Source organism: Felis catus, chromosome B1, assembly GCF_018350175.1.
Source record: "Felis catus isolate Fca126 chromosome B1, F.catus_Fca126_mat1.0, whole genome shotgun sequence".
In the NCBI taxonomy this organism is placed as follows: domain Eukaryota; kingdom Metazoa; phylum Chordata; class Mammalia; order Carnivora; family Felidae; genus Felis; species Felis catus.
In genome coordinates, this window is record NC_058371.1 from 148,634,857 (window position 1) to 148,655,840 (window position 20,984).

Here is a 20,984-nt window from a genome sequence, read left to right on the forward strand (position 1 = left end):
TTTAAATGTGTGTGTTTGTTGCAAAGTACAGTAAGTGGGTGTTTGTATAGAGAAGCATTTCTTCAAATCTGTGTTTTGGGTGGCTTTTATGTAAAATTTCTACTAGAATAAATTTCAGGAAAAATATTTGCTCAGCATTTGCTTACATGAGCAAAGATAGTCACAATAAATGAAAAAGCCAGGATTTTGTAAAAATCAAAACCACGAAATGCTGAGATCACCTCTCCTCATGGGACACATGGATTTTAGTTCATGATTTGAGTCTTGTGCTTCTTAAAGCAAGGTACATGCCATGTATTTTATAACCATTATGACATTTGAAAATAACTTTAAAAGTTGATTTAATTTTAGTGGTTCTGACTCACCTCCTGGGAGATGCTGGTAGATTCCTTGAAGAAGAAAGAAAGAAACAATGCATTTCAGTTATGTATTCATATAAATGTCATTTTGCCCCAAGCAGCTTCCCACTTTCTCATAAAGGAAGTACAAGGAGCCAAAGTAGGCCTAGCCTTAGGTGGTATCAGGGTGTCTTTAGGCATTTAGCTTATGCAGCATTGGTAGGAAGATATTTGGAAATTAGAACTTGACGTATGAAGTTGAGTCCTTACCCCAAGTCGGATTCCTCTCAGCCATTTTGTCAAATTGAGGATGGGCACCAGGACTCTTGGAGTCACATTATTATTCAGTGACCTCTAGCAAAGGAAATGGTGTTGAACATTTTTGCTCGGTCCCTTAGCACACAAATCTGATCTTGCTCACTTTGACTATGTAGGGTTTTAGTCTGCTCCCCTAAATGTTTGTGATCATTGCCACAATTTATGTCTTCTTTTTCTGTAATTCCCTAACCAACTTGATGCATGCAAAATAGAAATTGAGAATCAAGACTGTCTTGTACAGACCTTAATCTCTGTTTCTGGATGCCATGTTTCTGTCCTCACAGGAAAGCCCCTCACCTCACTGGAGGACAGGTACTCTTTTTCCTAGATAGAAACAAACATAAGTTTCAATTGTATGGTCCAATGAAATGACTATCATGTGGAAATATCGTTTCCTTTTTAGGAGGACTTTAGTTGAATTGGGCTTCCTTTGCCAAAGTCTCATGGTTTCCTACATAGTAATACACAAATAACTCTGTACGTGAAAGAAATTATTGTCCTAACTTAACGTATTTTTATATTTAGGAGCTGCTTGAAGTGTTGCATTGTAGATATTAAAGTTGCCATAGTTTTTTAACGTACGATATTATCGGTGGAAATTAGACAATAGTACATGAGGAAATACTACAGTAATTTAACATAATTATGGGTTCTCAGGTAGGAAATATACACTTAGTTTGATGATCAATGCTAAATATATAATATTGGGCAGGTGTTCTCTATCAGAGGCAAGTCCTAAAGATGAAAGCATTTTCTTGATATACATCACTGACATAAAATTCCAACCGTGGCAGAAGCACTTGTGTATTAGTCACCTGCTAGTGACTGCAGTTCATGATTAGGTGAGCAAAAGTGTAGAGGAGAAGGAATGACTGAGGCCACCTCCAGAATCATAAAAAGGGAAGAAGGTGGTTAAGACTAGTGAAGTCTATGGGAAAAGGAACTGTTGTCCCATGTAAAATTGATCACTGAAGTAGCTTGCTTCTCTTTGCCTGCATTCAATTTATTAGCATTTGCAATTGTCTACCTCCTCTTGACTATTGAATTGGCTTTAATGTTAAGGAGACATCAAGTCTCATCAAGTAAATGAGGCAAGAAAGATTCTGAGTGCCTTAGGTAGATGGTGGTCTTCTGAGATGTAAATTGAGGGTCAGAGGAGGGGTTGGTATGGAGTTTCTTAGGCTTTGCAGAGTGAAAGAGTAATTGGAAATTCTCTTTAAGTGACAATTACATAACACTGACATATTATATGTATATAGCTATTTTTATTTACTCTAAGATCACTGAAGTTTTTTCCTATGTAAACTGGTAAATTTCACGTGCTATTGACATATGACTTCACATAGCTTCCTTGTTTTACCCAGAATGAATGCTATGGAAACAAGCTGACTTTCTCATCCTATTTCAGGTGGGGTCACTGCTTTCTTTGTTGGTTAATAGCTCAAATCCACATAATCTATGGATTTTGCTTCCCAAATCTGCCATCTTCTGGACACAAGAGTTTTTGCGCCCAAATGAAGAAACATTTTGACCTTTAGGTTGTTCCTTAGGCATGTGGCATTCAAACCAAGGTACTAAAGCTTACTTCTCCTCATGGTGGTGATGGTATCTTTAACCTCCATTGGTCATCTAAGCAAATCATTCCCATTCAAGAAATAGGAAGCACAGAGAGGGAGGTGATTTCCCTAAAGTCTCATATCTTGTTCATGGCAGGTCTGGCACTCTTTTCCAGGACTTCTGACTCCACATCTCACATCGTTTACAGTTAAGTGCCCTCTCCTATGGTCAGTTTCCTGCTCTGCCACTTAGTCCTTGTGTTTGACAAAGTCCCTTAGCCAAAGATGATTTATGAATGCAAGTGGAGATGTGAACTGGACTGTTGACAAATGATTTCATGTCTTTCATTTCAGTTCCCTTAGTACAATGGAGATGATATTCTCTTGGTCTGCCTCCTTCAAAGACAACTGCCAGATTCAAGTAAAATGACCTAGAAATGAATACTTAGGACAGTTCAACTTATTCTTACTCAAAATTGGTATTACTAATGCTATATTTATAGCGTTTTGAGTATATGATTTGTGGCTTCATTTCTGACCTAAATAATTACACTTAAGTTTGTTGCACTTTCTACATTTAAAGGGATTGACGCATTGTTTCTCTCCTGTTAATTTTTTTTCTTTTACAAGAATGTCAGAAACCAACAAACAAAAAGTAGAACTCACCAGAAGGGGAAATAGATGATAGCCATTTGTCTTAATGTGATTCCATGGGTTCCTAACACTGTGCTGTTGATGATAAGCCTCAAGATACTGGGGAAGATTCCATGCCTGATAAAACTGGTTGATTTTGCTCTGTAAGAAAAGAAATATGCCAGTATTTAACATCAGAATGGAATCTTTTCTATGGGCCAGAGCTTATATGGACAAGACAAAGTGAATTAAAACTTGATTTCGATAAAATCTCAGTGATGCCAAACTGATCAAAGACATTTCTAACCCAAAATTGACTGTTACAGATATTTACTATCTCCATTCATGGAGTGAACTTCAGTGCTTGCTTCTGTAGCACATACACTAAAATTGGAAGGATACAGGGAAGATTGGCTTGGCCCCTGCACAAGGATGGCATAGACTGAACCTCAGAATTAAAGATGCAGTCTAGCTACTTGAACGCTTCCACATGGAAACAACTGAATGTACAAAAGGAATAGAAAGTATAAGAAATGGAATGGAGAATCGTTTAAAAAATCAAACAAAACCACCATCTGAGTTTTCATTTCTGTTTCCATAGCTGGTTAAGAAAGCCTGGTTCTCATGTCACGGAACACTCACCTTCTATTCATAACCTGTTATGAAGTTACCCTTTAGTGAACTGATGATATATGTGGAGTGATTTGGATCCTACAGGTCACATATGTCTAGCTGAACAAATTCTACCTTGATTTGGCTTTGGGTGTTTGCCCATATGTTAGTGTAGAAATTGAATGTGAAATCACTTAATTCTTAGAAAGATTCACTTCATACTGATGATAAGAAAATCAGTATGTAAAAGTCAACATGTCTTTAGAACCGCATGTGGATAAGTGTCAGATGGACACATGATTATAAGGATGATAGAAGGAATGTTATTAGAAATATCTAGAAAGACTAGTAGAGCTATTAGAATGTTCTAAGAATAAATGGTTTCATTTGAGAGATCTCGCTTTTAAATGCTCAATGGGAAGCAGTTCTTGTTAGAATGCATTTAGAGCATATTTTTCCTATGTGTATAAATTCAATAGCAATTGGGACCTTTGGTGCACATTTTTGTGTTTCGAGGATTCTGTTAAATAGTTTACATATCTAACTCCAGAGAGGGGTTACCAGATCTCTTACAGTCGAGGTAATAATAGTCAAAAGCTTTTTACCTTAACATATCAGGTTTTGCTACTTGAAAGAGAAGTTCAGTGAGCAGTTATGTACTTTGAGACCACAGTGATAGATCACTTAAATTTAAGAACACTCTTCCTGAGGCTTGTAACTCTTCCTAATTTATTGGGTCATACATTTTACGGAAAACTTCTGTTTGTTAAGATAATCTTTACATATCCTGATCACAACAATTGAACAAAGTAATTTTTAACACAAATTTGGTGTGAACTATGTCATAGAGAACATCCAATAAGTGGTCATCTGGGAGAGAAAAGAGTTGTCCAACAGATTCTTTCACTGGAAGTAATTAATTATCTGAGAAATTACCAGTTGATTGAGGTAGACCTTTTCTTCCTCAGTCAGCTCAATTGTCTATCAAAAAATAAAGCACATATTAGACAAAGATAAGCAAAACCCCAATTCATAATATTGTTAAGTTAATTTTTAAAAATAATGATTACTTACGTCAGTAGGGACATCACCAGTTTCCTAGTGTGACAAATAAAGAAATAGCTTATTTAAATGACGTAGCAGTAGTTGTCTGTAAACAATATGGTAGAAAGGGAGGGGCAATAACTGAATAGCCAGAGTCCAAGCTACTAGCCTGAGAAATCAAGTATATATTAGCAATTAAGTAAGTGAAAACTATTAATTTTCACAACTGTCTCTCTCATTTTGCGCCACTATAAAACCATGACTCTAAATGTGTCTTATTTCAAAAACATTATCAATCTTAAGTTGCCAATTTTACATGCTGACAGTGTAGACAGGTGTCCCCAAATAGCAAAATAGACCAGGTGGGCTGTGTGGGAAATGAGGCCTTGTGGCTCTTTGTGGAAATGACAGTCATGGCCTGAGACTCTCAGTTTGCATCTGGAATGTGGAAGTGGACAAAAGATCAAGCAAGTTTCCCAAGTCATAAGCTGGGAAGAATCTAGGCAGTGCCCAAGGCACAATGGTCTGGACCGTGACCCATGAAGATGTTTCCTGCTCCTTCGGAACACTCTCACACTGTGACTTTTGCTACCATAGAAGGTGTTTCTTGTACTGGTGACCTACACATGTCTTTGCTCCAACGCTCAACTCAAGCTCCTTAAAAGTGGTTCCCAAAGCTTAATGCGATCCATATCACATAGTGGCCTGCCTGAAATGCAGATTGCCTAGTTGCAACTCAAACTTTCTGATTCAGTATGTGTGAGGTAGGGCCGATGACTTTGTGTTTCTCATAATTTCTCAGGTGCTTCTGATATTACTTACATCGTGACAATCTGTATGAACTGCTTCTCTAAAGAATCCTGAGAAGTTTTCAAAAGTGAAACCACAGTGAAGGCAATTGGCAAGCCCTTGATTTGGCACAGGGTTGATTTAAAATGCAATTTCTTATGGATTCATATACGTATTTTCAGAGAGATCAGGGTAGAACAAACAATTCTTCTCAGGAAGATTGTCAATTGCAGTCACCAAAGATATTTTTAGAACTTTTCCATTACATCCTTTAAATGTTTAGACGTGGATTTGCTAAGGATTATCAAAGTACTGACTAACACGAAAGCTGCCATTTCTTGAAATAGCTCTTTGGCTTTAACATAAACAGGATCTTACCTGACTAGATGAACTGGTGGCAGATTCCTGAGAAGTGAAAAGATAATATAATAATACAATCTGGCACAAAAGAAATTGAATCTTCAACATTATTTTTGAATATCAGTAGTTACTTTATATGTGCTTCGTAGTAATTACCTACTTGATGATTAGTAGGAAACATTAAAATGTATTGAAATAGAACACTTAAATCGATTTTTAGAGATAATTATTGCAGATGACCTTGGTAAACCAATGGGAAGACAACAATATACTTTATATATGCTCCTCATGCTTTTATTTTAACACGTACTTATTTTAATGTATATTAGAAAGTATATAACCAAGTCAATCAAACCAGTGACTTGGGTAGACTTGATAGAGACTTTCAATTAAAAGCAAGTTTAGTTACTACTAAAAGGGTAAATTTTTGAGAAACTATAAATATCAACCTACCTCATCTAAACACAAAAGGATCAGGTCAAGGACTGTGTTTCCCCTGACAACTAACTGCGGAGGAATTTACTGGATATGTTGATTAATGCGCAAATAAAAATTCAATTAATTAGTCCTCAAATTAGGACAAGTGCATGGTTTTGCCTTGTTTTTCCAATATTCTTGATATCGAATATATTTGTCATCTCTGCTAACGTGTAACTTTACTCAAAGCAATTTTATACTAAACAATATGATGACATTTAAAATCAAGGTTATTATCTTAATGGGAATGCAGCAAGTGTCCTTGAGAGCAGCCAAAATCAGGGCTGATCTAATCTTGATTCAAGAGAGAGCTGCTTCTCCATCATCTCTATATCGAATTTTTTTGGCAGAAAGTGATGCTTATAAAATATAATGGTCATGAGGTCCGGAATTGGGACGGAGAAGGGAACGTGATGGACCATATATAAGAACCCCTGTAGAGAAATGGCATTTTGAAAACTTGGGTCACAAATGGAACACAAATGCTTCCCTGGAATCCTTTTCACATAGTTTCACAACAAATAAGACCATGAAAACATCACCCATTTCACACTCAGAGGTGAACAAACACTACTTATATGAGCAAAAGTGAAAAGAACATAATTGTTAGAAAAGATACCATATTCATCAAGCAAAAAGATATGAATGAATAACTTTTACCTGATTGGTTTGGATGACCACATTATTGTCCTGCCTATATTTCTGCAAAAAAATACATACTGTTTATTTCAGAGCCTATGTGAAAATGAAAAAGTACTTGAAATGTATTTAATGACAAGAGTTCTGACTTACTTCTTCAGAGAGGATGGCAGATTCCTTAGCAAAAGAAATTGATAATGAATTTTTATTCCTTAATTATGGAATTGTTACTTATCCTCCCTAAGAAAGTACCCTTTCACATACATTATCCAGGATGTCAAGATAAAATATTAGTCTTTGACAGAATTAAAAAGTGAATTTGACCTAATTTTTTTCTCCTTAGATACCTAGCTCATTATGTTTTAGTTAAGTAACTTATACTGCACTCTCGTATTATAAGATTGCACAACTACAACATTTTTGCAAATACTGACAGCAGGGAAGAAACAATTTATTACTCCTCTGCATAGAACACTTTCCCTTCTTTCTTTCTCTCTTTCTTTCTCTCCCTCTCTTTCTGCCTTCCTTCCTCCCTTTTGTTCTTTTCTCTCCTTTCTTTTTCTCTCTTTCTTTCCTTTTATTTCTCTTTCTTTCTTTCTTTCTTTCTCTCTCTTTTTGAAATGGAATACAAAGCAAGGGAGCAGGGTAATTCTTTGAGTGACTTTAAAGAACTTTTGTGCACATGTTGTGTATCCCTGGGCAACAAGAAAATTAAGAAATTAGCACTTAATGTGGATTCAAATGTGCTGGAGTCTCCTACTCCAGAAGAGGATAAAATAGATCCTGTCATTGCGTTCACAACATGCAAAATGCTCACTGTTCCTCCTGTGCTATTATTACTATTATTGGATAGTGGCTTGAGAAATAAATGAAAAAAAAGGTATAAATCTCATACTAGTATAAGTGGAAGCACAGAGTTTGGTTTACTCTTTTCAAATTTTGTAGCAATTGACTACACTTCTTGTTTTTCAGGATTCCGTAGCTCTAGCGTTATTGATCACAAAAATGAGGATAATTAACCCAGTACATGTTATGTGCTACTAGGTGCCAGGAATTGTCTTCACAATAATGTGCCTTACCTCGCTGGAGGAGAGCTGCTTTAGCTCCTATATAAATAACAAAAACAGACAGAAATTTAACTTTTATGGCTTATTTAAAATGCCAAGGTGATTCTCTGCCTCTACTGTTCAATAGCAATGATTAAAACAATTTCTTTGTAACCTAGGGAAATAGGGAATAGAAATCAGGCCTCCTTCAAAATATTGTTCCAAATACAATCAGTAAACAATGATACTGTTACTTATAAGTTGCCAGGACAACCGTGACAGTCCTTTTGAATATCCTGATTTAGCACTGGCTAGTGGCACCTCCCAAACTGTAGCCTAGTAACCTTGTGGATTAAGAGGTATGATTAAGGCCAATGACTCTGTAGAAAGGAAAGCAGGAGGGTGATTATGTCTAGTGGAGTTTAAGAGCAAAGAGGTCATTGATGCTATATGGTATTGATAACTGAAGCCTTTTTGTTGTTTTTTGAAGTAACTTGTTCTTATCAGAAATAAGAGTCTCACTTTAGATTTATTCTTAAATTGGCTACAAAGGGAAGAAGGCACAAATCCCTGTCTGCATGTGTCTCCTGGATGTGGGGACACACGTTAGGGCAAAGGCTCTGAGCACCACAAGGAAACTTGCCCTTGTCACACATTTTGATGTTGGGGTGGGAGGGAAGTGGGCATGTGAGTTCCCCCGAGAACAGTGTGGGAATAATGCTGATAGACCGGCATGATATATACTGAAATACATACGTAAACATGTGTATGTATATCTGTGTTTGTGAAGCTCTTTCACATGCTTTGTCTCTGATATACTCATTATTTTGTGACATGAATGTTACTATTGTATTCTCGCTAGGTCATTGGGTGAATAATTTACAAAGTTTCCACTCGAATCCAGAGCTACAAATTGTCCCCTGTCACTGGTCCTTGTTTTGTATTTTAACATCATGATTTCTCAACTGCTTGTATCAAGAATGGTGAAATTCTGTCATTTCATTGACAGCTGACTGTCAAATTCCAAATTGTAGTGGTGAGACCTGCTTACAATTCGAGAGACATGCCAGGGAGTGGAGAAAGCTCCTCTGGAAAATTCCATCAATTAGCCAACATAGGATGCAGGGGAATTTATGCCTCCCTCCCTATGGCGATAGCTTCCTTGTCATTATCACGAAATCACTTCATAAAGGTTTGTTCTTCACAGTCTGCATAATGCAGGCCCGTACTATCCTTGGTCATACATTAAAGGGTTACATCCTTAGCCTCCCTTCCATTGCAGCCCACATCTACATCTTCTGCGTGTAGTAAAAAGGTCACTCTGGTGTATCTAAGGAAGAAAAGATCCCATTATATGTCCCATTATCCTTACATGCTTTGCCAGAGCCACAGCCAAAAGGCAGGTAAAGAGGAGGAAATTCATGGTTACTCGGGGCTGCAAAACATATATGGAAGACCAAGAAAAGATTTCAGCTTCTACAAATTACATTCTCTGACATTTCATGTTCTATTATTATCTTTACACCAGGTAATGGAGAAATGGCACCGAAGAGGACTAAAAGTAGATGCTTTTAAGGAGCTCGTGAATATGAATGTATCACAGTTTATTTTGGAAGAGCCATTTATGTCGTTCTCAATCAACAAGACATAATGTAATGCCATGCTTGCTGAAATGTGGAAGGTTCATTCAGACATAGTCAGTTCAAGGGATTATTCTCACTGACAGGCCTTTCGTGAAGATCAACTATCAGAAACACAAAGCACAAGAGGCACTCTTTTAAATCAGACACAGGAGAGGCAAAATGCAGCCTGGCTCCCTCCTAAGAAGTAGCAGGTGGCAGTGATTGGGTTAGACATCACGTGTCCTCCTAGTTCCAGCTTGACCCTGGACTTGGCTGCTGAAGTGTTCGCTAGCCTGGGATAACATTAGGTCTCATTGACCGCATCCAACAAATGGGACTGTGACTCTAAGTTTGCCTCCAGCCAGCTCACTCTCTAATTCTATGGCTACAAACAAATCCATGAGGTATTTGACCGATTTTTTTCCCTGTGATTAAGTGAATAAGCAAAGATTAAAATAAAGTTATTCTGTTGTATTTTCCATATATTTTACTTATCATAGTTTGCATATTTAAAATCTACTTTGAAGAGTAATTTTAATGTTTACCCAAACAACTTCACAATGTTTATGACCCATACTTATGTGAATGAAGATGGCATATATGTACATGTACTAAATTATCTGTCTTAATCCTGGATTGTATAATATTAAAATAATTCCAAGTCTATAATATAAAACCTCTCGGCTTTACACTGAGTAGTAATGGCATAGAGTTGATGTGATATTTTTCTCTTCTAAACAAAAATAATGTTTCGTCCATACGGTATGCAGAAGACATATTTCACATTGCCAAAGGATTATTTTAAATTGTAAGGGATATTTCATTGCTTTTGATGAAATAAGTGCATTTTATATATCTGTTTGCATATCATTCTTAGTTAGAGATTGTATTTCACATAGGTGAAAGAAATGAAACGTGTAAAACTGCGAGTTCTTAATTAGACATATATTTAACATGTTAGATGGACATTTGAAAGAGTTGTAGGGATTCAACAACTGCTATACGGCAAATACTGTGCCTGACTCCATATAATATTCAAAGTGTTCTTCAAAATAGCTTTGTGTTTTCTGTATCATCTCCAATTTCTAAATAAAAATATGGTCCCGGAACTACACACCAAATAATCAGTTGCTGGCGATCTAGAAGCCTGGTACTTTGGTCCTTCCTCCAGAAAGAAACATTGTACTTTATGAGATAGAGAGTCATGGGAAATATTGCAGTGTCTACATATTAATTGCATATTTATTTATTAATTACTTTATTATTTTGTTTTATTTTAGAGAGAGGAAGAGTAATTGATGGAGAAGTGCAGAGGGAGAGAGAAAGAGAGAAACTGAGAGAGAGAGAGAGAGAGAGAGGGAGAGAGAGAGAGAGAATCTTAAGCAGGCTCCAGGCCCAGTACAGAGCCTGACACTGGGTTTGATCGCACAACCATGGGATCACGACCTGAGCCAAAATCAAGAGTCAGATACTCGACCGACTGAGACACCTAGGAGCCCCTAATTTCAAAACAAAACAAAACAAAAAAAAAACCCAAAAAACTAAAAAGAAGATAAATGATTAGCTTGTATTAATTTAAAGAAAATTCCTCAAAATTATAACTTTTTATAAGTACTTAAATGTTTTTTAATATGTTTGAAATATCTTTTACCAGGCCATCATAGGAGAGAAAGAACATATATAAACATTACCTTGCTCCCCAAATGGAAGACCAGAGGACCAGGCAGGGAATGGTCTCTGATGGGTTATGTCAGTACTATTTAAATGTTGTTCCTCCATGATATGTTAATTTTGTGGTTCAAAATCCTTAAAAAGCCAGTTGAATTCTAAGAAGTCCCTCTGATTAGAAATTGTTTTTCTTCCAGATTTTTTTCCCCCGCAGATTCCAAGGAATGCTTTAACATACTTTGATTTAGAGCATGATAGCAGGAAATGAGGATGTTGTAATCTACAATGATAATCTGTATTTTGTATGTGGCCTTCCTCTGCTATGAATTAGTTTGTTGATTCAAACAAGTTTCTTTTTTTTTTTTTCCTTTTCTCCTGGCACCTCCTTTGCTGCATAAGAATATGGTGTTTTCGACAAAAAAATAGTTCTCGAATGCTTTTCCAGCTGTCAAATACCCTGGAAAAAAATTCTGGAATGAATTTTTTCTTTTTCTCTCTGGATTTTGCTTCTATAAAAACGCTATCATCATAATAAAAATAATAATATTGTCTAATCTAATGTAATAATTTTACAACTTGGCACTAATGTGTATGAAGTGGATACATATTTCTATGGAAATGACTAAAACGGATTACAAATTCATAAAACAACATTTTCATTGCAGGTGTTAAAAATGTATAATAAAAGTCCAGGTGTAAGAAAATAAGATATAATGAGACCATGGCTTCCCTAGGAGTGCAAGCTTCTTGTGAAAGGCAGAGTTAATACTCAGAAGACTATTTTGACTTCTACAGTTAATGCCCCAATCATGACATGTCTTCTAATTTTTAACATTAGGACAAGAGTTGAATATTTATGTGAATCTGATTTTCATATATTGCTAACTGTTTAACACGTTTGAAATATTGTGCGGGCCAATCAAACACAACATTATAGCCCCTGCCTAAGTGCCACCAGGATGAGACTCTTGTGCAAATGCCTATATGTAATTATTTGTGTTTATTGAGGAACTAGTCACATTAGGAAACCCCATTTGCTGGTTAGCTGACAATAAAGGTTTAAGCTTCAAGATGTTAACATATTTTTTGCAAGAGTTTTTCTAAAATTTATCATGCATACCATATACTTGTAAACAATAAAGAACAATTAGAGTATATGGTACTTAGCTGCCACTGAGAAATGATTTCTCCTAAAGTCATAATTTTTGGCCTTAAAAAATTGTGTTTGATTTTCCATTTTCTTTGTTGCTGTCAGTCAATTACATTGCATTGTATGAAACTATTTCATTGAATCACTTTTCCATCCAGAGTGGAGGAAACCTGACTAAACCATCTTTGTAGTTCCAGCACGTGCCCTGACACCTGGCATGTTGTGGTATTCAGTAAATTCTTTATTTTTACAGCTGGCCTTGCTTGCTTTTTCAGCCACCTTTTTGACTCGAATTTGATACTTTAAATTTCAAAGAGACTGGAGATCATGCAACCATGCTTTTTCATTTCTTTAAACGCCAATGAACTTTACTTTTTCTCTGACTTACAAATTACTATGAATGCACATGTACTTGTCGTTTTTCCTCTAAGACCTTTTCCTGTGGGTAACTTCTTTCTCCTATATCTTCACTTCCTTTGTTTGCATTTGATCATCCCCTTAGTCTACAATGTTCTTGAGTTCTCTCTGGTCTCTGTTGCCAACTCTTCAATTTGTGCTCCCAGGAGTCACACCACTAATTCACTCTTTACACTGACCCCGCAGCCTCTTGAAAGACGACATATGTGCAGCTTCTTCTCACTAACTTCCCAGTCCACTGCCTCTGCACCGGACATCTCATCGTCTCCCGCACAGACCGTCAGTCCCCTCCAGTTTCAAACAGGTCTCCAACTTTTTATCAGCCATTTCCAAAATCTATGTCCCACAACGCCCTCACAAAACTTTTTAAAATAATAGATATTTCAGGTAAGTTAACTGCCTAAAAACATTTCTCTGGCTTCTTATCACGTCTAAGGTAATACTGAAGATTGTTCTAATCATCTTCAAGGCCATCTGAATTTTGCACAGTAGATATCTGTGGCCTCAATTCTTGCTCCTTGTTGAGTGTCATTGACCCTCTTTCCTGAGGTCACCATGGATGTTCACATCTCTGTGACTCCACATTTTGTCTCTGACCAAGGTGCCCACTCACATTTTCTGTGGCAATACATGATAACTTCCTATGTGTTCTTTCAGATCAAACTCAAAATTGAATACACCTTTTTATTTTGTTTTGTTTTTAAAACTAGAAACACTTAATCATTTAAAAAATGTTTTTAAAGTTTTTATTTATTTTTGAGAGAGAGACAGAGACAGAGCATGAGCAGGGGAGGGGCAGAGAGAGAGGGAGACACAGAATCTGAAGGAGGCTCCAGGCTCCGGGCTGTCAGCTCAGAGCATGATGCGGGGCTTGACTCACAGAGTGTGAGATCATGACCTGAGCTAAAGTTGGATGCTTAACTGACTGAGCCACCCAGGTGCCTCCTTATTTATTTATTTTACAGGTTATTTCTTTATTTGAGAGATACAGAGAGAGAATGAGAGAGAGAGGGAGAGCAGGAGGAGCAGAGGGAGGACAGAGAGAATCCCAAGCAGGTTCCACACTGTCAGCATGGAGCTCATTGTGGGCCTCAAGCCCATGAACCATGAAGTCATGACCTGAGCAGAAACCAAGAGTCAGATGCTTAACAGACTGAACTGCCGAGGTACCCTTTGGATACAACTTTGAAATTACTCTCTAAATATCACAGAAACACAAATCCTTATATTTCTTGTACAAATTTATTCTATTTAATAAAAATAATATATACATATAAATATAAGATTGACGCTGATATGTAACTGTAGTTCATTTAAGGTCGCAGACTTTGAGTCTGGAGTTCTCTTTTGTCCAGCAAGAGAGCAGATGAAGAATTAAATATGAGAGAGGTTGATAGCTAGGAGGAGACAAGAGCCCCGAGTGAGGGTCCTTGCTCTGTACTTATTAGGATCAGAAGGCTTTAAGTGTGATGGATGTGCAGAAAGAGACAATGAAACAGTGATCATTAACTCAAGTGTGTGAGAGAATGGGATTTTGATGCTATGCAGTGTGAGGGATTTGGGTCAATACAAAACAAAATCAAGGCACTGAGCAGATGGCTGTTTATGGTAGGTAGTAGGCACCTTGTCTGTTTATCTTAACTTGCCTAGGGGATAAGACAGAACGTGCTACCTCAGGGTCAACAAGGCACTTGTTTTTTTTTTTGTTTGTTTTGCTAACTAGTTCAGGGCAATTTCACCCTGCTGCCATGGTCTTTCACCCTGTTCACCTGTTTTTGGTCTTTCACCCTGTTTACCTGTTTACCTATTCTCCAATGCTTTCATCTTGTGGAAATGGCTTCCTGATCTATGCTTTTTTTCTATAATGGGGTTGCTTTTGCCCTGTGGCCGCTTTCTGCTCTAAGCCTTGTCAACCCACTGGTGCAAGCTCAGGGAATTCCTAAACTTATTCCTCATACTTTAACAAATAATTATTGAGAGCTAGTATGTGCTGGGAGCTCCAATACACACTTAGAATAGACCATGCAGACAAGCAGCAAAAATCTTAAACTTCAGGGAAGTTATACTGTAACTGGAAAGAGACATAACAAACATGATAATTAAATAATAGGTGGTTGGTCTGATTGTGATATACACTAGGAGAAAATTGATTTGGAGAAGGGAGTTAAGAAATTTGGGAGGGAAGGCTTTTCAGTATTAGATAGTGTGGCCAGGAAATGCCTTCCTGAGCAGGAGAGTAACAACTCAAGAACATAAGAAGTATACTATAGACATAGCTGGGAGAAGAGACTCCACTCCGGGCCGTGGGAGGGGAGCACGCCTGGTACTCTTAAAAACTACAACAAATAGAACAGTGCAGCTGGAGTTGAGATATTTGGTGGATGAGTTCAGAGAAGCCATATGCCCAGGAACTACAGGATTTGGGGGCATCACGATGACTTTAAACGAGTTTTACTCCATCATTTAGCTGCTGGCCATAATTGTGTATCAGGACTAGATTCATCTTCTTGCTTTAAAGAACAAAAAAAAACCCCTCAAAATATATGATACAACAATTTTAAGACCTTATACTACAGGAAAGGAAAATATAATCCCCAGGAAGAGAGAGAAAAGCCAGATAAGTCCTGTGATTAAGCCAGCTCATCACCTGGAAAGAATTTACAAACTGTGGCACAAGAATTTGGGGCTTTGGGACGCCTGGGTGGCGCAGTCGGTTAAGCGTCCGACTTCAGCCAGGTCACGATCTCGCGGTCCGTGAGTTCGAGCCCCGCGTCAGGCTCTGGGCTGATGGCTCAGAGCCTGGAGCCTGTTTCCGATTCTGTGTCTCCCTCTCTCTCTGCCCCTCCCCCATTCATGCTCTGTCTCTCTCTGTCCCAAAAATAAATAAACGTTGAAAAAAAAAGAATTTGGGGCTTTAAAGCAATAGGCAATTCCCCTCAGTGGAGAAGAAGTTGTTGAGATTGCTGGAGGAAAGGACTGCACTTGATGTAGCAGAATACTGAGAAGGAGAGCATTTCAAAGGCTGGAGAGGACTGCCCAGAGAAAAGACTTCTGGACATCTACAGAGGGTTGCTATTATTCTTCTGCTGAGTTTTCACGAGTACAAATACATGTGAGGAAACCCCATGAGGCTGGGGGCTGTACATCACAAAGGAGCATGTTGTGCAATCCCTTGAATCCCTTGAACTCAAACGGGACTAAGATAGACCATGTTAGCTACAGCCAGGGTGGAAATAGCCTGTAAAGCACCTGGCATTGGTAGCATGCTTTAATAGAAGTGTAAATTTATGTGGAAATGAAAGCCTCTAATTGCCTCGATTGTCTAATAAAGCTTAAAAGCAAGCCTCTACAGTGAAAAATTGTTTACAGGTAGCTTCATTGTGACCCACAACATAAATCAATAACATTCAAGGGAATAAAAAAATATTCAGCACCCCCTCTCAAAAAGGCAAAATTCAATGCTTGGCATCCAGTCAAATTTACGTGGCATGGAGCAAAGAAGAAATATATGACTCACAATGAAGAGAAGTTTACATTGATAGAAACAGACTCAGCAGTGACAAATATGATAGAATTAGCAAACAAGCCTATTAAGAATCTTAGTGTAACTGTATCTGATGTGTTTAAGTAGAGTAAACCCTGAGTGTATTCGAAACACATGATGGTAAGATGAAAAGTACACTGAATGTAGGTAGTAGCATGTGTAAATGAAAAGAGTCAGGAACTTGAATATATAGCAAAAAAGTATCCAAAATAACATGGTAAAAGAAAGTGCCAAAAGAAAAAACAGTCCCTTGAAATATCTCTGGGGAAACCGTTTGTGAATACATATGTAATTGTAACAAAGAGGAAAAGGAAGGAACAATATTTGAATAAATAAATGGCTGACATTTTCTAAATATTAGGAAAGTCTGATACCATAGATTAAGAAGCTCAACAAAATGGCAGGTGAGAGAACATGAAAAATGTACATCAAACAACATAATCAAATTGCTTAAAAGCAGTTATAAAGAGAACATCTTAAGTAGCCAGAGTTGCAAAGATGTAAATGACAACTGACTTAATTTAAAAAAAATAATAGAAGGAAAAGAGAATAGGAAAACTTTTTAAGCACTGAAAATATATCTGTCAAATAAATAGCACTCAATCCCATGACCTTGGGATCAAGAGTCACATGCTCAACCTACTGAGCCACCCAGGTGACCTGAAATTATACTTTGAAGTGAAGATACAATAAATCTTTCATACTCCCAAAGGTGAAAAATCAATGACAGCCGGCTTACTTTGTAAGAAATATTAAAGGAAATCCCTACAGGTAGAAGTAATAACACCTGGAAATCTGTAAACTACTCAAAGGAAGCACATTAGAAATAATAGAAATAGGGTAAATATGAATCGCCTTAATACTTACGTCTTAAAACTCTATAAAGGGTAAATGTTTTTTTTTAAAAATAACAACATATAGGACAGTCTGCAACACATAGAAAACTGAACATATAAGGCAACATCACCACAAAGGGTGTGAGATGGAAAAGGAAAACTATCCTTGTAAAGTTCTCTTTAGAAGGACTATTGTAAAAAAAAAAAAAAAGATAACAAGTGTTGGTGAGGATGAGGAGAAAAGGGAATTGTGGAGAAAAGGTGTACAATGTAAATTGCACATCTATTACAGAAAACAGTAGGGAGGTTCCTCAAAAAGTTAAAAATAAAACTGCCATTAGATCTTGCAATCCCATTGGCATTGACTTGAAATTAATATGATGCAGTATTTGATTTGTACCTCAATGAAACACTGTGGTTGATCTATTAAAAAACTAGAACTATCACATGATCTAGGAATTCCACTTTGGCTATTTATCCAAAGCAACTGAAATCAGGATATCAAAGAGACACCTACATTCCCATGTTCATTGTAGCATGATTGTGTAGCAGCAGCCACAGTAGCAAGATGTGGAAATAGAAGTGCCTTGATGGATGAATACAGAAAGAATATGGAGTATATATACACACTGGAATATTATTCCTCTTTTTTTTAATGAAATCATGCCATTTGGGGGAACATGGGTGGTCCTGAAAGATATTGTGGTCAATGCAATAAACCAGACCTTAGAAACGCTTAGAAATGCTTAGAAAGATAAGCATTGTGTGGCCTCACTTATTCGGAGAATCTAAAGAGTCAAACTTACAGAAGCATAGGGTAGAATGGTGGTTCCAGGGGCTGGTGTTGGGGCAATGGGAACGTGATGGTCAAAAAGCACTGTTGTGGTCCTGCCTGATAAGCAAGTTCTGGAGACTTCCTGTGCAGGGTAGCAGAGTATCTATAGTCACCAAACTGTACAGCATACTTCCAATTTGCTAAGTGATTAGATCTTACGCTAAGGGTTCTTACCACAAACATGCACACAAAATTATAATCGCAATAAATGATGAAGGGGATGGGAGAAAATGGGAGGCAATAGATAGGTCTCTGATTTTGATAGTGGTGATGGTTTCCTGGGTGTGTACTTATCCCCCAACTCATCAAATTGTATACGTTAAATGTGTACCGCTTTTGCATCTCAAACTCTATCTCAGTGAAATGGTTTTAAAAATAAAAAATAAGTGGGGCGCCTGGGTGGCTTGGTCGGTTAAGAGTCCGACTTTGGCTCAGGTCATGATCTCACGGTCCGTGGGTTCGAGCCCCGCGTCGGGCTCTGTGCTGACAGCTCAGAGCCTGGAGCCCATTTCAGATTCTGTGTCTCCCTCTCTCTCTGCTCCTCCCCTGTTCATGCTCTGTCTCTCTCTGTCTCAAAAATAAATAAACGTTAAAAAAATTTAAAATTAAAAAAAAATAAAAAAATGTTTGTATTGTTTTAAGCCCCTAGATTAGTGATAATTTGTTGCAGCTGCCATAGGAAACTAATACAGGTGGTGTGGGGGTATTATAAATAGCCTGGGCTTTGGAATCCAAAGGACCCAAATATTGATTTTTTTTTTCTCTAACAATATACCTATTGTGCAATTTGGGATGAGTAACTTAATTCTGTTCAGTGCTGGATTCTTTCTCTGGATGTAATCATACTACTTCAGCAGGATTGGGTGCACATTTAATAAAATTACTTCTGGGAAAGCATAGAAAGTGATAATCTCAAGTATAGAAACTGTTCTTACCACACACCTGCTGCCATTTTTAAGCTTTTGCTCTTTGTTAGACTGTGTATATGTGCCTTACGTTCGTTATTACGTTAATTCTCCAGCAACACCTTTAAGTTGTCATCACACAAGAGAAAATAAGGTTCAGACAGGCTTAATTCCTTGGCCAGAATCATGTCACCAGGAGATGAGAGCCATAATTGAAACGTGAAAAAAATATGTCCATGTAAGGTTATCTACAGGAGAGGTAGGCCACACTGATCAGATTCTTTAAGGCTCATACTTGAAAGTGCTCTCTTTCGAAGAAAACCACAAAGCATAGTTATTTCTAGATGCCTAATTTATTCATTGTGTAACTGAGACATATGTCATTGGAGTCACACTGCACTTGATCTACTGTATAAGTAACATTTTCATTGTGGTCACAAATACTGGGTGTATATAGTGTGCGTGTGTGTGTGTGTGTGTGTGCACGTGTGTGTGTTACAGGGACAACCTACCAGATATACATTGGGTATATGTGAAGAGTGAAAGGCAGAGGGGACAAAAATCACTGTTTTCATTCAGGTTAGATTCTGTATAAGGACAAGGTGAAAATCACTAAGATTCAAGGAGGAGAACACCAAAGAACTCTTTGGTATCCGTTAAATTTCAGAAGTCTCTTACACACCAAAGTGTGTAAGGTGGAGGGCCAAAAGGCCCATAACACACCCAACTCAACATTCTACCAACTTCCTTTCCTCTCTGCTTCTTTCCTCAGCTTCTGAGTCTCAGCACCCTCTTTTTTGCTCCTTTCAAATATCTCCGGTCCCTTCACACCTCTCTCTGCTGTGCGCAACCCTATAGGGTTTGGGGATTGGCCTTTAGTTTGGGCTGATGTTCTCTGGAACAGAAGCCCTGTATCCATCAATTTTGGTGAGTAAAATGTTGCAGCAAAATATTGTCATTCAGCGTAATTTGTAAACTTTAAGTTGTCAATATTTACAACCATTGTACAGCTGAGATGATCTTTCCAGCCACTTGCTAAAGTGGCTTGCTCATTAGTTTTCCTTGTGAGTATGTTTAAAATGAAAGGCAAGATTTTGAATAGTATCCCAGTGATTTCATGCAGGTTGCATGAACTGGAAAGTCCTCTAGCAGAGAGCATTTCAAGGCTAAAATGAGATTGCTTAGATGATTTTCATGCCCCTTAAATAACCACCCAGGTATGTCATGAATTGCTATGTCATAAACTACTTTCTTCCATAATTATTGTCCCAGAAAGTTATGAAATAACCACTTGTCATTCTCTGGAAATGTTGAGATGGTAAAGAATATTATGAGTTTTGGCATATAATAGTTGCAGTAAAATTATACTGGGAATCAAAATAAAGATAGGTGGAAAAAGTTCAGTGTGTCTCTCCCACCAACGATATACTGAAATCCTTACCCCAGTAACTCAGAATGTGACCTTATTTGGAAATATGTGCTGCTATGGATGTAATTATTTGGGAGAAGTTCACACTAGAGTGGAGTGGGCACTAAATTTGACTGCTATCCATTTGACTGCTGTCTTTATAAGAAGATATATATCTATATATATATATATATATAGAGAGAGAGAGAGAGAGAGAGAGAAGATAGATTTGAGATAAGAGAAACAGATTGAAATCATGAATTTATAAACCATGGAATTTTAGGATTGCCAATAAGTTGCTAGAAAGTACGTAGTGTTGAGGAAAGATTTTACCCTGTCAGAAAGAGCAAGTCTTTTCCAACAGTTCTATGAGAGCATAAATTTCTGTTGTTTTTAGCCACGAGTTTTGAAAATCTGTTATGGCAACCCATGGAACCAAATACAATGGGAGAATCAGTACATGCTTGATAAATCAATTTATTATGGGTGATGAGTTTTTAGACCAATTTTATAATGCGATTAACACAGAAAATAAAAAGGGAAATTTCAAAGAGTTCAGAGACTACCATTACTTTTGCTTTAAAAATATTGAACATTGATCTCAGGTCGTGTTGCTCTTGTAACACTATTTGATTGGACTTCTTTTTTATTTTGAAAAGCCAGAATTTACTGATGGCTCCATTATTTTTAAATTCTGATATACTACATACCATAATAAAAGTAAAACTGTAGTGTTTTAATTACTTTTCACATGATTTTAAAAGTACTTTGGGTGTATTCATTATAC

General features: G+C 37.3%; 1 protein-coding gene and 1 non-coding gene across 2 annotated transcripts; one reads left to right on the forward strand and one right to left on the reverse strand.

The window, feature by feature from the left end:
• Window positions 1-878: 878 nt before the first annotated feature.
• On the reverse strand, window positions 879-12,926 carry LOC102901003 (alpha-S2-casein-like). The gene is made up of 10 exons (XM_023253406.1): window positions 12,843-12,926; window positions 9,185-9,247; window positions 7,846-7,872; window positions 6,920-6,943; window positions 6,788-6,829; window positions 5,669-5,695; window positions 4,532-4,555; window positions 4,394-4,438; window positions 2,879-3,007; window positions 879-980 (listed from the first exon to the last, which is right to left on the reverse strand). Exons 1-10 carry the CDS (start codon window positions 12,924-12,926, stop codon window positions 879-881), a joined length of 567 nt encoding a protein of 188 aa, XP_023109174.1.
• On the forward strand, window positions 3,206-3,313 carry LOC111560306. The gene has a single exon (XR_002742063.1). It is a non-coding gene; the product is annotated as a U6 spliceosomal RNA (small nuclear RNA).
• Window positions 12,927-20,984: the final 8,058 nt, after the last annotated feature.